At 37.6% G+C, this 16,647-nt stretch overlaps 2 protein-coding genes and 1 long non-coding RNA gene across 3 annotated transcripts in view; 1 reads left to right on the plus strand and 2 right to left on the minus strand.

Moving 5' to 3' along the window:
• Positions 1-65: 65 nt before the first annotated feature.
• utp23 (UTP23 small subunit processome component) lies at positions 66-1,440 on the plus strand. Its single transcript, XM_056741398.1, has 3 exons — positions 66-423; positions 503-677; positions 759-1,440. The coding sequence occupies exons 1-3, from the start codon at positions 236-238 to the stop codon at positions 1,155-1,157; spliced, it is 762 nt and encodes a 253-aa protein (XP_056597376.1). The 5' UTR covers positions 66-235; the 3' UTR covers positions 1,158-1,440.
• Positions 1,441-4,310: 2,870 nt separating this feature from the next.
• Positions 4,311-5,993, minus strand: LOC130415590 (uncharacterized). Its single transcript, XR_008905943.1, has 3 exons — positions 5,755-5,993; positions 4,931-5,017; positions 4,311-4,809 (listed from the first exon to the last, which is right to left on the minus strand). It is a non-coding gene; the product is annotated as an uncharacterized LOC130415590 (long non-coding RNA).
• Positions 5,994-11,990: 5,997 nt separating this feature from the next.
• The window catches only part of krit1 (KRIT1 ankyrin repeat containing), a 5,434-nt gene continuing 777 nt past the window's right edge, over positions 11,991-16,647 (minus strand). The window contains exons 3-17 of the mRNA XM_056741366.1: positions 16,511-16,647; positions 16,297-16,389; positions 15,963-16,092; positions 15,642-15,885; positions 15,129-15,244; positions 14,822-14,965; positions 14,467-14,623; positions 14,254-14,361; positions 14,006-14,162; positions 13,696-13,847; positions 13,421-13,587; positions 13,225-13,312; positions 12,713-12,919; positions 12,408-12,524; positions 11,991-12,317 (exon numbers count right to left, since the gene is read on the minus strand). The exon at positions 16,511-16,647 is cut by the window's right edge and continues 20 nt beyond it. Coding sequence (XP_056597344.1) covers positions 12,228-12,317; positions 12,408-12,524; positions 12,713-12,919; positions 13,225-13,312; positions 13,421-13,587; positions 13,696-13,847; positions 14,006-14,162; positions 14,254-14,361; positions 14,467-14,623; positions 14,822-14,965; positions 15,129-15,244; positions 15,642-15,885; positions 15,963-16,092; positions 16,297-16,389; positions 16,511-16,647 — 2,107 coding nt within the window. The 3' untranslated portion in view covers positions 11,991-12,227. The remainder of the gene's footprint in view (positions 12,318-12,407; positions 12,525-12,712; positions 12,920-13,224; positions 13,313-13,420; positions 13,588-13,695; positions 13,848-14,005; positions 14,163-14,253; positions 14,362-14,466; positions 14,624-14,821; positions 14,966-15,128; positions 15,245-15,641; positions 15,886-15,962; positions 16,093-16,296; positions 16,390-16,510) is intronic.

The following is a 16,647-nucleotide window of genomic DNA, read 5'->3' on the forward strand; positions in this document are numbered from 1 at the left end:
GACTGTGCTGTGTAGTCATTAAAGCGTTTTCCGCCCGGTAACTATTTACTGTTACAACGTTAGCACCATGCTTGTGGCGTGAGGAATAGTTCCGCACGTCGTTTTATTGACATACATCCATAAACCAATTATTTAAAGAATTGCGAAGATTATTTGTTTCGATTTTATTTACGATATTCTTCAGATATTATCGTACTAACTGTCTAAGTTCATAATTGGCTATTAAAGAGTCACAATGAAGATAAAACGTCAGAAGCATGCGAAGAAAAGCATCATTTTCTATAAGTACAACTTCAGCTTTCGGCAACCTTTCCAAGTATTACTAGATGGGACATTTTGTCAAGCAGCGCTGAAGAATAAGATACAAATTAAAGAACAGTTGCCGAAGTATCTCATGGGAGAGGTTCACCTCTGTACCACAAAGTAAGTTTATAATATTGTAATTTAGGTTTTTTAATGTTCAATATGTGATGTGGTGACGTGTTTGCTCCGTTCTTTGCAGCTGTGCACTGAAGGAACTTGAGTCTCTACCGAAGGAACTGTATGGAGCAAAACTCATTTTACAGAGATTTCAACTTAGGAACTGCACACACACCAAAGAACCACTACCTGCGTCACAGTGTTTGCTTTCAATGCTTGGGGAGACAAATCCCCATCACTACTTCATTGCAACACAGGTTGGTACTTCTGTAGAATGGTAAATTAAGTACAACACTATGTAAAATGATAAAATCTGATAATGCAATCCTCATTCTTAGGATCAAGAGTTAACTACATCCCTGAAAAAGATCCCAGGGGTTCCCCTGCTCTACATTATCCTGAACACCATTGTTCTAGACAAACCCTCTGCTTCTACACTGAAGCACGTAGAAGCTGTTCAGCAGGGTGAAATAGTGAGCTCATCCCAACAAAAAAGCATCCAGAGTCTTAAAGAGAAGCAGGGCCTCGGCAAAGATGGCGAGGAGAAAAGAGGCAAGAAACGCAAAAGAAAATCGAACAACCCAAACCCTCTAAGCTGCCTGAAGAAAAAGACGAAACCAATGCAACAACCGCCTAAAAAGACTGAAGGAGAGAAAAAAAAGAGGAGTCGGCACAAGAAACGAAAGATTGCTGGGGGAGAAACAGCAGCAGTCAACTCAAACCCCGCAACTGCCTAGAGTCAAACACCACTTTCATATTTTAAAGAATGTCATTTATTGTATAGACGTTTCAGTGACCATCCATATTTATCAGCTTGGTTTGACTAATAAACAAGTTTTGTGGAAATTCAGAATTCAGGTTGAGATATCGTGTATTTGTAGAGTGAGCTTTATGTGTGGAAATAAATTATCCAGTGATAATACTCATTTTTGTTTAGGGTGAATTGGGAAAACTCTTTTATGGTAAATGTTAAAGATTTGGGACATTAAGAATGTAAATATAAATGGGGCTTTTATTGGACTTGTGTGCTTTCTTACCACGAGAGGGTGTTGCAGCCTCCAATCTTTAGGCTCTCATGATCTCATCTCCAAAAATGTGTCAGTCTTCCAAAGTCTAAAATTGAACAAAAGGTTGTATATGATGTAAGACATTTGATTTATGTATTGCATCGAGAGCTACTTTAGTTTAAAGTTAGATTATTTTGGCATAGGAGTGATGGATGGTCCCATTTGGATACTATTTGGCCAACAGAGCACTAGAAGGATGTTCAATTTGACTCGTGTTTAATTACTAAAAAAAGAATTGGTCCCATTCTGTCTTTTAGAAAAGCCTCTGTCAGATAAACATCTAAAAACCTTAGTTGTTTTGATCTATGGGTGTATATTAAGCTTTAATTATGTCACGTCTATTTTTATCCCGACTTTAATTGTATTGTTTATTTGTGCCGGTTGCTAGAGGAAACAAGGAGCACACGGCAGCATGTGGCTCCACATGGCTGCCTGGGCAGTCGTGTTCGTCAGAGTTTAAATAAAGGGTTCACAAAGCTGTGAGTTTAATTTCCCCTCATAGACAGTTTGACGAATAGCTCTGACTATTGTGAGAGGAAAAATAACCTCACTAGGATGGTTATAACTAACATTTGTCAATTAAACATCAAAGAATAAATTGTATCAGTAGTAATGACTCCTTGTTTATGCATGTCTACCTGTTCCCAAAACAGATGACCAGAAGTCCACTTAGTGTTTGCCATTTACTTTCCAGATACTGCCAAGGACATTCCATAGACACCAGTTGTCTTCACTAGTACTTCTTGGAAAGCCATGGCAACACCACATCCGAACGTCATTTGTTCATGTGCATAAAATAACAAAGCACTATAGGCAGGGCTGACGTCATTTTCTACGTCATTCACTCGCACATGAATACTGACTTTTATTGAATGCAAAATGAGCACGTTTGTGTGAGCATTTATGGGACTGCTGGGAGGGAGGGGTGTGCTTTAAGTGTCAGTCCCAGAGCGGACTCAGCTGGTAGTGAAGATCGGTGATAGAAAATTAAAAAAGTGACAGAGCTGTGTATCTTACAGCTGACTAGAAGATTTAGAAAAGAAAGCTTTCTGTTGATCAGCTGCAATTTAATTTTAAAACAATGGAAGTTGTTCTTACCAGACTGAGGGATTTCTCCTGTAAAGACTCTTCTTTTGATCAATGTGCATCAGCAGTGAGGTGCACAGACTCAACCGCATCTCAGGAGGTGTGCAGAGGGGAAAGGGTTGCAGACCGGTTTAACATTGAGACTGCTCTGGCCTGGCTGAGAAAAGAGCTGGTAAGATTTTCTTTAAAAAAAGACATGGGATAGTTTTGTTTCCCTATGTTTACACTTCACATACGTTCTTAAAAATTAAATTAAATGTTAAATTTCAACACATTGTTTGTTCACTGAAGTCTTTAACTGAACTCAAAGTTTGTCATTTTTTACACAACTGTTTTTAGAGTGTAGTTTAAAAGAGGCTAAAGATAAATCATATTTTTAATGTTGCAATAGCGTCAGTGAAATTTGTCATCCCTCTTAAATTGAAAATAGATGCAATATTTGAATGGTTATTAAAGTGAAAGTTCAACCAGATGAATATGTCATCATTTACTCACCCTCTTGTCATTTCAAACATTTATGAAATTTTTTCTTCAGCATAACATAGACGTTGATATTTTGAAGAAAGTTGGTTACCTAAAAGCACTTGCCCCCATTCACCTTATTGTATGGACACAGAACCAGTGCAAGTGAATGGGTGGCGGTTAACAACATTTTTCAAAATATCTTCTTTTGTGTTCTGCAGAAGAAAGTCATACAGGTTTGAAATGATAAGAGGGTAAAATAAGTAAATGATGACAGAAGTTAAGGGGTTTGATTCCCAGGGATGCAAAAACTTATAAAAAAATAATTGTTTTGGCAATGAATATGTTTACTGCTGTTTCTTTATCTTAATATGAATCATGCATAAATTCAATTTTTTTACTTTCAATAATGTGATGTCCTAGGTGGTCTAAGCAATACATGTGTGTTTGTGTAAGTGACAATGATACTTGTATGTCTATTGTCATAGGTGCAGGTCATTTCAGCTTCGATAAAAACAAACGTCAACTTGTTTTATTCTCTCATGAATAGTTATGGCCATCATGTAATTAACATGCATGTTGTGACCGTTACAACCACTCAAGGGTTAAATTCTAAGCAGGGCCATTCTCCATTAGATATATTGCTTGGCATTTAAAACCTTTGTACTGGTGACTTGTCATGGCAACATTCTACACAAAAGACACTACAAGAAGCTTTTATAAGGAGGATCGTTTTAAATGTGTCATTGGTTAATGTTGATCATTTCCATAGTTCTGTGATTTTTAATGTAGATCCTTAAAAAGTGTTTCATCTTGATGATGTCAGCAGGCTTTCGTTTATTTTACATGATCTCTATTTTATTTTATTTTTATTTACACTTAAATGAAACAAAAAGATATACACTCATGACAAAAAAGATTACTTAGAGAAAACTTAAAGCTTACACTCTAAAAAAAGGCTGGGTTAAAACTACCCAATTTGGGTTATTTTGGTAACCCAACGTTGGGTCAAATATGGACAAACCCAGCGTTGGGTTATTTTAACCCAGCCAGTTGGGTTAAATCTTTGACCCAACATGCTGGGTTGTTTTATTTAAATCAACTTTTGCTTAAAAATTACATTGATGGTTTAAAACAAACCCGAAATGTTTAAAAATAATAATAACAAAATCACAGAGGAATACTCGAGGCATCAGTAAGAATCAAAAGTTTTATTAAGGATCAAAATGCAAGACAAAAGGAATTCATAAAAACATGCAATATGTTATGCTCAATGAACAATAAAATGGCATATAAAACACTTTGATGAAATGTATGTTTATACATATTTAAAGAAAATTAACTTCAATAAATTACATTAGTTTAGATTTTAACATATACATTTAACAAGGTTATTAAAGTGGCACAAGTAAATATAAATAGTTAGACAACTTAACACTTCAAAACACTATAAAAAGTATTTTACTAAACCCTTGTTGATAGAACCGCATTTATATGATAAAATATAAATCTATGCACAAGTTTTCTATAAAAAAAGAAATAAACAAGCGTTATGGATGTGAAAAAGGGACACCGTAACTTTCCTCTTCATATAAACTCACAAAACATTTTCAATAGTGTTAGTTCTTTCGGTTTCAGCACTGCTTAACCTAAAATATCCACGGAGCAGTCTTACTAAAGAGGATTCTTTTCCTGGGAGTTTGTAGACAACAGTGTGGCGTGCACTTTTGGAAGTGGATGTCCAGCAGGAGGGTTTCTTTATCAATTTGTTCATCTATAAAGAGACAAGAAAAGAGACAAGAGAAGAATGTAAGGAAACTGGCCTAACCAGAGCACAATGGATTATAATAAACATATAAAGAAGTACATTAACATTTTACCTAAATAATGTTTACCTTTAAGACTGTTATGAAAACATCCAAGTTCCAGTTGACATTCTCTTGAATAGAATGATCCATTAATATTAGCTGTTATTCTGCACGCTGTCAGTGGGGGGGGGGGGAAGAAGAGTGGGATATAGTACAGAAAGTGAAATACAGTCTTAAAAAAATAATATTATAAACGTTAAAACAACCCTTCACTAATTCGACACACTCGGGAATAAGTAGAAGTCTAAAAAGAGCATCAATTGTTCGTCTCATATACCCAAAATTAATTATATCTCACGGTTAACCACTAACGTTATAAGAGCGGCTACTCCCGAGGCAATGGCCGAGATAGAGCTGCTCTCCACGGAGCCACGACCGCTGACAGCCTGAAGCTCACACCTCCGACAGCGTCTTAACAAAATCTCAAAGAGGCGTTATGTTTATATATAAATCACGTATTTGAGTTCTTAACAACTACATTCTCGTCTAAAAGACTCTTAAATCTAAGTTCCGTCACCGAACATTAGCGGTATTTATAAAAAAAATGAGCTGGATGTTTGCTTTTGGCACGACGCTCTCGTGTCGACCTTAAACTAATATCAAGATGCGTAAGTTACTGACTCACACAAGTCACACATTTCAGAGGAAATGTTCACCAAAAATGAAGTTTAAATGATTAAAAAGCTGTAAATTAGAACAACGTGGGCATAACGTTACAGACTAGCTATCCAAAGCTAACGAAGCTAGATTGTAACGTTACTTTCAAACCTAATGCGAACAGCCAAATTTTGCATACTTTTGCATTTTTTTTACAGTAATAGTTTTATACATTAAAAACTCGTAAAACATACCTTTTATTCTCCGAATAACAGCTTTCCGAGATGAAGTGGATCAAAATGCCCGCGAAGGTAGAGTTTGTCTGATGCGTAGAGGAGTGGGAGGGGTTTACTCTCTCAACTGTCACTCAATTGGACCAGACTGGTAACCCAGCGTTTGGGTTACTCAAAAAATGACCCAACACTAAGAAAATAACCCAACAAAATGACCCAACAGGCTCAACCCAGCTGTTGGGTTAAACAAATAACCCAGCATTTTTTAGAGTGTAGATATCAGGCTTTAAAAATAGGGATTTCAAATGTTATTAATGTCATAACTGAGTTGATCTTGACCATGCTTACATTACTATAATTCAGTCTGTGTAAATGCCATTGGGCTGTTTACTGTTTTGTTTGTTGCACGTCTCATTTATTCCACTTCAGTGAAAGAGGGGGGAAACATGTCTGCCCAGTGGTCCCATTGTTGCTCGTTTTTTAGCCTTAAAGGGGTCATGACACGGCTAAAACATTATCGTTCATTTTAGATGTAATGCAATGTGTATACACAATTTATGGTTCCAAAAGATCTGTATCCTTGATCACGCCATGTAAACAGTTTTGTTTTTTCCTATAGAAAATCATATTAAAAACATCAGTCTTCTGAAGCCACCTCAATATGCTACAATGAAAAAGGAAACTCATAGTGAAAAAGAATACGAAATGCGCATTTCTCTTTCATTTAGTTTATTTTGCTTAACAGCATCAGACATGAGGTTTCATCAGATGTCTAGCTGTGCAGTGAATAGAGAACATTTTTGGGCGGGAATGCTCTTTGTTTGTTTCTTTGCGCAGTCAGATAGACTCGTGACATGTTCAGGAATACAGGATATTATTTTCTTTCACAGCATCCAGTTAGACTGCCACAGTCTCCGATACAAAGAAGAGAAAGAAGGAGAGACATTTGCATCTGAAAAAAACATTACCCGACTCAAATACTTTAAGCTGCTGCATTGGTGAATGCAAATGCAAGATCTCAGTCAGCGTAATACCTTAAACTTGAGGTGCTGAAATCTGGTGGAAATTATTATAACTTTGAATTTGACTTTAAACAGATCGTTTTGTTAAGAGTCCTTTAATGTCATAACTGTACTGCAAAAAATGACTTTCTTACTTAGTCTTTTTTTCTTGTTTTCCAGTCAAAATGTCTAGAAATTCCTGAATCAAGACACATTTTCATGATGAGCAAAATGACCTAAGAAAATAAGTCTTGTTTTGGGAAAAAAATATGAAATTTCAATATGAAATAAGTGCTTAAAGCAAGCAAAAAATCTGCCAATGGGGTAAGAAAAAAATTCTTGAATTGAGTGACTGAGAAAAAGGTAAACCTTAATTCAAGATGATTTTACTTACCCCATTGGCAGATTTTTTAAGCACAAATTCACTGAAATTTAATAAAAAAAATAAAATAAAAAAAGATAAATTCCTCAGAACAATGCATATAAGAAACAGTTTTGGTTTCACAAAGAAGCTTAAGTCAAGGGTTCTTAAAAGTACAATATCCTGGAATGTTAAAGAATGTTATGGCTTATTTTTGAAACCATAAACCCTTTGAGTGTGAATATTGCAATTTTGTTGAGGTTATATTTTTTTTGCTGAAGTTTGTTTGAGTGTATTTGTAAAGTGTGTTGTTGCCTTCACTAGCTGACAAACTGAATGTGTTGTTGTGTCCAACATAGGCTACTCTTTAAAATACTCTTTATTTTCAATTATTTGACCATTATTTAACACGATTTATTTTTACACCAATATCAAAAAGTTAAAAGATTGAATGTTCTGCTTTGTAGATGGAGATGCGTTCTCAGGACCAGGTTCTGATTCGCCAGCTGATGGATCTCCATGACGGCATTCAGGAACTGAAGCAGGAGTGTGCAAAAGCCACAGAAGAAGAAGAGGAGGTGGAGCCATACTGGGACTCAGGAAGTGAGGGCGGAGGCAGCAGCGTGTCCTCCTTCTCTGGAGAAATGTGCTTTTATCCTTCCATCTGCTCTTTGGCCACATGTATGAGCCCCGTTCCCCTTGGCTATCTGCCCAAACGGGCATTTAGCAGACGCAGTTCTGTGCCCTGAAATCTTTGAATCCAGATCAGTGATGTGCTTGTTCAATACACCATCAGAGTGAACCTCGCACACTGTTCCATCTTGGGACATTAGATGAATTGAAGTTTAAATACTTAAAGTATGTTTGTTTTAATATAAAAACAGGTTTGTGTAATAAGATGAAAGCAAACCCCATGAGCCCTTTAACTTATGAAATGGTAGTGGAATCATGAAAGATGAATGACAAGGTCTAGCAATAGGCTGCTATCTGTTCACCCGAATGTATGAGTATAAACAGTGTTTTTCTGTACACGAGGAAATTTGACCTCGTGATATGTTTATTACTGTTAGGGTTACGTAATCCAGCATTCCTCTACACGGTCAGTATGGACACACATCCACATAAATGAAATCGGCTGTGAATATTAAGAGACATAATACTCTTCATGTGGTCAATGACTTGCAAAGACTTCACATGGCGGACCAACTCTCTCTTTGATACAGTCATTGAATCATATACAGAACAGTCTTTGTGTGAGTAAATGAACCCTGCTGTCCGCTGGCAGCGAATGAAATAGGGACTGTCAGATTTTGAATGTAGTTTAATAAAGTTAAACACTACAACACAATTGAACTGCATTCTGACAGTCATGACTTTAACCCTTTCATATGTGAAATATGACAACCAGTTAGGATGTTTTCTTTTTTCTTTTATTGCTCTTAAGTCACGAAAAACAAGTTTTAAACCTTTTTACACACTTTTCCACTGAAAATGATGACATGATATTGGTTGATTCACTAGTGGATGATGTGCAACTATGCCATGAAAGCTCATGTTTACACAAGGAATGTTGTTTTAAATGGCTGTCCGCTGTAGTGATGAAAGGGTTGATGTTGCATGACATTTTTCTGTAATGAAGATGTGAAAACCTATTCACTGATAATGTAATGCTTATTGGACAAATATCACCAATGATATGACATACTTGAATCTTTTCATTTTAAAGTAGCATGACCAGATATCGGATCTTTTAGTAATAAAAAACTAAAATCCCAAATAATGTGTTGAGTTGTCATTTCAACATGCAACAAACAAAAGACATTTTACTACACTAATGGTGATGTGCTTTACATCAGACAGCTTTAAAATCCCACATTCAGTGGAAATACACATCAAATGGGTATTCTAGAAAAACTTATAATATAAAAAATTATACCATACATGCTCATAAAAAGACAGTGTCTATCTTCTCCGGCCTTCTTAAGGCATCTTTGTTGTTTAGGGTATAAACAAGAACGAATTATGATTGACAGTACCTTCTAAAGGCCTTACAGGTTCCATACACGTATTCTCATTATGCCAACTTTATTTCTTGTAACTGTGTGATGATTATAACATTATGCAGAAACAAGGAAACTTGAAAGTGACTTGAAAGATATTAGAAAAGTGCTAGCAAAGTGCCAGGAAAAATAAAAATTGTCAAACTATTTTTGTAATCACAAACAATTTGCTCATTTATCATAGAAAGTCATAAACACTGATTTTGGCAGCCATCCTTATTCCTCCCAAAGATGCACAATACTTTCTTTACCTTTAGCTAATACTAAAAATCTCTCTTTACCAGTGTGTCAATATGACACAAGTCCGATTCACGTCTCCTCTGTGTGGTCGCTGCTGTCGGGCTCCGAAAGCAAGCATCCGTTCTCCCGTCTGAGCCTCTGAATCTCTTTGTTAAGTCCCAGCAGAGTCTGAGCGAGCTGTCGGTCCTGAGAGCGCATCTCTAGCTGCATGTTAAACAGAGAGCAACAGATGAGCCATTCATTTACACTCACATACAGGTGGATGAACTATATGCGTATATTTCCCATCCAACCAACAAAGAACACGTGTTGACTATTCCAACAATGACATTTTATAAAAGCATCATTTAATGTTCAAAACATACCAACTCTGATCTTAACCATGTTATGGCTCCATCAATTTTGGCCCTTCGAAGTTCTTCATTCACTTGGAAAGTCTTTCCGGTGGGATAAACCGTCCCGGTGGAGGTTCTCGGTTCTGCTGTTGTTCTGAAGGCATGTAGCAGTCTGTTCTTGATGTTCTCCAGAACCATGACGGACACCGAGTCCTCATACTGAGTGTCTGCATTCATGATATCCAACACCAGCAATAACAGTAAATAAAAAATAAACGAGGGTATATCTTTATCCAAATGTCCATCCAAGGAACAAGTGTTTTTCCTCAGCTTTTCCTTCTATACACGTGAAGCTGCACACATCCTTTCACACAAGCGTTCCTTCTTTGGCTCGCTGTCTGCTTCCTTGAACGCTCAGATGAATTGCAGAGATTGATAGAGAGATTTCTTGCCGGATTTGAAGCATTTTTTGTCTCTCTCTGTCTCCTTGCTCTGGGACCCGCTTGTTTTGTCACTGTTACTATGGCAAACCCGCCCCCTCCACCCCATCCCCTTCAGTAACCCCAATAAGAATGGAGGGACCTTGTAGACAAAGGCTATTGTTGCTTTTGAAGAACTGAAAAGAATCCCCTCCCATTTTCTTCTTCCCTCTTTTATTCTCCCCCTCTAAGCTCCCATTCAAGTATTGTGTGAGAAATAGGGTGTGAGAAGGATCTCAGTCGTTGCTTTGTAAGGCATCACTGTCTCTGTTTTACACCAAGTTTTGTCTGACCTTTCAGCCGGCTTTAGCAGTCCAACGATCTTCCTTTCAGGACCGCAAACAAATGAGTGGACATCGTGTTACTCAGCGGTTTATTGAGAGAGGGATTTTACCACTTTTGTGGATAAAGTGAAGGAATTCTCTTAGGGACGGAAAATCCAAAGACACTTTTCACTCTCACTGTAGAAACAGGAACAGAAGTCCAGTGTTCTGTTCTCTATACCAGGGGAATACGCGAGTGAAGGAAGATGGGAAGAGACGAAACACGTCCACTCAGCAAAAACGGTTATCTTTTAACCATGACCTAGAAGAAAGAAGGAGAAATCAAAGACTAGCTGTCACACATTTTACTTCAATGAATTTCTTAGTTTCTTAGTGTAGGTTTATATAAGGGATTTTATATCATACCTAAATTTCTATTCCCAAGGACACAATGAAACACAGTTATCCTTTGACCACTACTGGGGCATGTTGTCACACGGTGAGCTAGTAGTGACCAAGAACACAGATTTGTGCAGTTTGACTGCGTATACAATCGTTGCTAGATCTTATCCTGGTCTTCTTTGCGTATGTTGCGTATTGTAATATGTTGAAGCGTCAGTTTATTCATAAATTGTTTGTTTGACAGCATTGGATTAGGTAAAACATATATAACTTTCCAGGATGTTTTGTTTGAAATACTGTAACCTTTCAAGCTGTGTTCAGTGGGCCATACGTGAAAATAAGATTATGTTTTACTGCCGTAGAACAGCGACTAAATTAAGCTTGGCGTGAAATTTCAGAATAAGCCATTTATCTTGGAAAGGACAGCCGCAGGTTTCAATAGTGGATGTAAATCCGCTCATAACATGAACAGTGACGTGATCTTTTGTCCGAATCTGTCTCATAGTTTTACTAGGTGATGATAGATGTTTTATTTAGATACTCCCACCCGCTGGGTTAGGATGAATGGATTAGCACAAGAGATAGTTAGAGAGAGCAGTGTTGTATTTAAACTGTATTTCATCTAGACATGCTTTTTATAAAAAATTCTCTCTTCATTCACTCACTCTCAAGTTGTTCCAAACCGTATACATTTCTTTATTCTGATGAACATAAGAAAGATATTTAGACGAATGTTAACAACTGAAATTTCTGGGACATCATTGACTACCATAGTAGGATAAACTATTAAATCATTTTTTTTCTGCCGAACACAAAATTATATTTAAAGAAATTAGGAAGGGACACAGTTCTGCGGCACCTTTGACTACCATTTTAAATTTCCCTCCTTTGATGTCCCAGAAATGTCTAAAGTTTTACCAAATATCCTTCTTTGTATTGAACAGAACAAAGAAATGTATACAGGTTTGGAGCAACTTGAAGAGGACATTATTTTTTTAAGTGGAGCATCCCTAAATAATCTTATAAAAACAAATTAGTTATAATTACTTTTTACAATTTTTTTTCACTTATTTGTGAAATAATTATATTGTAAAAGAATAAAGAATATTTATGAAGTTGCTTTGTGTACTTTTTTATTAAAATTGTCATTCATATTTACAAATACTGTCAAAAGCACAAATTTATTATGACAATACAAAATGCATTTAATATCATACACAGTAAGAAAATAACATTATAATTATTAATCTCTTTTTTGGTAAAAACAACTCTTAATGGTGTAGTTTTAAAATAGAATAAAATCATTAAAACAACTGCAAAAAGCCAAGGACACGGTGATTCTCTTTGATGAGATTAACCATAAGCATATTTATCTGACACTACTCTGTCGTTTGGTGTAATCTGCCCACTCAACTTCATCAGCAGCTTGACAATAAGGCCGGCCTGGAGACAAATCACACAGACAATAACTGATCCAATTCACATCACTACAATTGCTGCAGAGCTAAAGCACAACTGAAGGCAGTCATTTACCTGTTTGGTGTTTACGACAAAGTTTTTCTTGTTCTCTAGACTGTGGATTTGAATATATTGGTCAGCCTGACCCAGCTGCCACATAAATGCACCGTACTCCAGACTGAGATGCAGCACCTAAAATATTAGAGCACAGTTGATTTTCCTGCCACACTTTTTAAGACATCCCCACAAAGTATTTGAGAGACAACCACTGAAGCACATGACAAAAATGCCATTTCAACAGAAGGGTTATTTATATATTTATATAGGAATAATGTAAAAGTACACAAGTACTCTCATGGTTAACAAGCAAATTTGCTCACTTTTGTCTCCATGTTCATTAGATGAAGTCCCTTGGTGTTGACACCTACATACACTCGAATGACCTTGTGGGTACTTGAGCTTGCTTTGGTAAACACCTGGCCTGTGAAGAAAGCCGCCCCATAGGTGGGAATATCCCAGCAGTTTTGCAGGAAGAGTCTCTGGAGATGGTGCATCTCTTTACTCACACCCTCGCTGGTGCTCAGACTCTACACATTGTCAGAACATTTAAAGTATTTAAATGAAGAGCATCGGTATGTTAACAAGAAAGATAACTTCCAATGCTAAAGACAATACGGAATCTAAATGAATGTTCCTCCTTTTTGGATGACATAACAAATCCATCATTGAATTAAGCCCCTCCCATCCAACCATAAAAAAAAATGATTCGAAACCAATTACAAGTAGATAAAAATCTAGTCATGCTAGACCTTTTCATGATATCATATAATTTATTCCACAATACAATATGTTGGAATATGCAAAACAAAGCATACACATGAATAAAACACACCTTGTACTCGTGAAGTATTCTGTTGGTCCAGTGATGAGCTTTGCTTTTGACTTTTGAGATTGGAACTATGGATTTCAGGTTTTCTTCACTGCATCAAACAAGCAAAAAAACTCCATTTTACAACTGGCATGTAGAATTTAATGAATAATTCACATCAGGGGATCAGAAAATGACCTGTGTAGTCCCAGCTACATACTTCAAAAATCCCTGTTTGTGTTTCTTGCTGTCGTAGTTGCCGTAAATAATCTGGAGGAGGAGGCTGGCGAGAGTGATTAACTTGCTGTCAGAGGTTGATAAGAAGCCTTTGAGGAGCAAGTGGCGAGCTTCATCAAAGAGGATGAGGATGGACAGAGGATCTTCAACCTGGGGAACACAGAAACTCCATGTAAAACTCGAATAAATACTGAGCAAAAATATAAGGCTGGTAGATCTTAACTTGTATATACGACTTATCTAAAGAGAGTGACAAACCTTTTTCTCTATCTCTAAGGGCAGCCGAACATCTCTGCGCAGGAAGAGCTGTGGAATTTCCCTCTGTGGATCAAGCGCGGTGAGATCAGTAACTATCTCACTCCAGATCCGCAAGTGCTGCAGGGGCTTGTGGTACGGCTTCAGCTGTAGACCTAAGAAAATATAACATCACGGAAAAACAGGGCGGTGAACATTCTCACTCCCGATATGGAAATGCTGCTAAAAATGCTTCTGAAATTATGTTTTCTTCCTGTTCTACAGCATATAATTAGGTATTCTTGCATATGATGTGACAGGTGTAGTGGCTCACTGAGGTTCTCAGAGCAGATCCAAATGGTAAAGTACTGCTGCGTCTCCTGAGACAGTCTCATGCCTTCCATGATTTGCTGCGCTGTTGTGTTGTTCCCGTGTTTCAGCTCCACAGAGCGGTACGATCCATCCATGCGATAAATTCTCACCTTTTCGTACTAAAACACACGCGCACACACCTTAATCTCTGCAGGGCTTAATATTATAATGCAACTCTGTGCTGTACATTGTCAATGATGTCAATCTTACCGGTTTATTATTGGTCTGTTGGAGGAGTTTCACTGACTCCTCCCAGTTGCTCTGTTTGTTTTCTTCACAAACTTGTAGAGGAGATCGTTTCTGCTGGTCCTCAATGTGCTTTCAAAGAGAAGTCAATGAAAAAAATGAACATCAGACAAATGAAAGTATATATAACGGGCTGGATCATAACCTCAGTGTTCTATGCTGTAGTATATTTCTCACCCTGTCTATTTCGGGATGCTGCAGGAGCAACTGTACAATCTCAGCATGGCCTCCACCTGCTGCGAAGTGCAAAGGAGAGCTCAGCTGGCCGTTCAAAAGATTAGGGTTGCAGTTCCCTTTCTCCAACAGAAGCTTTGTGGCCTCCACCTTTCCATGCCTGTAGACCAAAAGGGAATATCAACGTATTTCTTTATTGCCTTTATATCTATTTAGGAACTAAACTTTTAAATCATGTTATTACATTACTTAATAAATCAAAGAAATGGTCATTACATCCTGGCAAATATTTTCATTCAACGCGAATTTCCTGATTTCATAGAAAACGTGATTTTACAAAGTTACGGTCAGCATATACCAGCATGAATAGTGAATAGGAGCCCAGTGGTCACTGTCAAGCTGTTTGACAGAGAAGCCGCCATCCAGCAGTTTGGACAGAAGCTCAGTATCTCCCTCACAGGCACTGCGGTGTAGAGGAAAATCATCCACCCACTGGCGCTCTCTACAGGACACAGAGTGGTAACATGAAAAAACATGAAATAACCAACTTGATTTTTACAATGCTTTTAAGCTGCTTTTCTATATCACAAAAAATGATAAACTGATACGCTAAATTCAAACATCTGATATAATTCTGTAATATATAGCACTTATAATATACTGACTTGTCCTCTGTTACGCTGGTCATGCTGTGCTGCCAATTGTCTCTCTTTGGAATCTGGATTTTGGAATAATCTGGTGCTCCCAAGCCAAAGTAAGGGTTAATGATGACTTTATCCACCTATATGTGACATACATGTGTATAATTACCTTAAAACCTCTTACACCATTGCGTATGTGCTTACAATAAAAGTCGTAAAGTGACAGTTCACCTAAAATTGAACATTCTTTCATCAGTTTTCAAACCTGTATGACTTTCTTTCTTCCGCAGAACACAAAAGAAGATATTTTAAAGAATGATGTTAACTGACCCCCATTCACTTGAATTGGTTTCGTGTCCATACAACAGAAGTAAATGGGGGCCAGAGCTGTTCGGTTACCAACTTTCTTCAAAATATTTTGTGATCTCCAGAAGAAAAAAGTCATACAGGTTTGAGTAGTGAGTAAACGATGACAGAATGTAAACAGTTTGAAACACAAAACTGACAGAAATCCTTTCTGTAAAAAGAGAGACTGACTCTATTAGTGTACTGAAGATCCGAGCCGTAGAGTGGGTTCTCAATGCACATGTCAGCTTTCTCAAGTGACATCATCTTGCTTTTGATCTCCAGAGCCGTGTAGCCCATGTGCAGCAGACTGTCGGTGTGCTTGCTCTCCACAGCATAGGCCGGATTACTAACGTTAGTCTTCACGCGGTCCACCGGAGCCGGCCGGAACAGCGCGGGAATGGCATGAGGCACCGTGTGCTGTTCTGCTAACCACCTGAGAAGAGCAGCAGCAAATGTATTGTTCTATGCCAATTTAGAGTTTAACGCTTTTTTTGTGAAGCTCAAACTTACTTGTCCAGAGCAAGCAGCATCTTTGAGGTGTTTGAGGAGAAATGGGCACTGGTTTCACTACACACACGCATAATGTCCTGAAGGCAGTAAAAACCGGGGCTCCCAGGTTGATAAACAGACTTGCTGTTTTCTACAATTGGAAAGCAGATCAAATGCATTTAAGAAGAGCCACCAATAAACCTGCACTTGCAACCAAACACTTTAATGCCCACCACACTATCTTTTTTAAGCATTTACATACATCATTACGGCACTTCATTAAACTGTAAACTGCGTTTGTATTGATCTCAAATATAAAAACTCACAAAGGCACTTATTTAATCTGGAGTCTTACCTTTGACATTGATTGGCACAATAAACAAGGAGGCTCCCTTCCCTTCACTGTCACCATCTAATGGGAACTTCTTCATGTGCACAACACGCTTCCCTGCAACAAACAATCACTTTAATTAATCGATAACAGGTCTAAACATGCTTTTGTAATTCAATTATTGTGCCTATTGTGCGAATGAAACCAAACCCCCCGACAATGATAAATGAGAACAGACCTAGTATTCCCTGGTTATTGGATATGGGCTTGGTGGTTTCGTCAACATACTCCAAGATCGACTTGGTACGGTCTCTGCCTGCATGAATTTTGGTGCCTAGCAGGACTTTCTTACGTTTTTTCTCTTTACCCTCCAGG

Source organism: Triplophysa dalaica, chromosome 25, assembly GCF_015846415.1.
Source record: "Triplophysa dalaica isolate WHDGS20190420 chromosome 25, ASM1584641v1, whole genome shotgun sequence".
NCBI classification, from domain to species: domain Eukaryota; kingdom Metazoa; phylum Chordata; class Actinopteri; order Cypriniformes; family Nemacheilidae; genus Triplophysa; species Triplophysa dalaica.

What these genes read in the sequence shown, in the direction of transcription:
- utp23 (XM_056741398.1), top strand. Translation starts at nt 236, where the DNA reads ATGAAGATAAAACGTCAGAAGCATGCGAAGAAAAGCATCATTTTCTAT. An exon ending in GTTCACCTCTGTACCACAAA is followed by an intron (nt 424 to 502) that starts GTAAGTTTATAA and finishes CGTTCTTTGCAG; the next exon opens with CTGTGCACTGAAGGAACTTG. An exon ending in ACTACTTCATTGCAACACAG is followed by an intron (nt 678 to 758) that starts GTTGGTACTTCT and finishes CCTCATTCTTAG; the next exon opens with GATCAAGAGTTAACTACATC.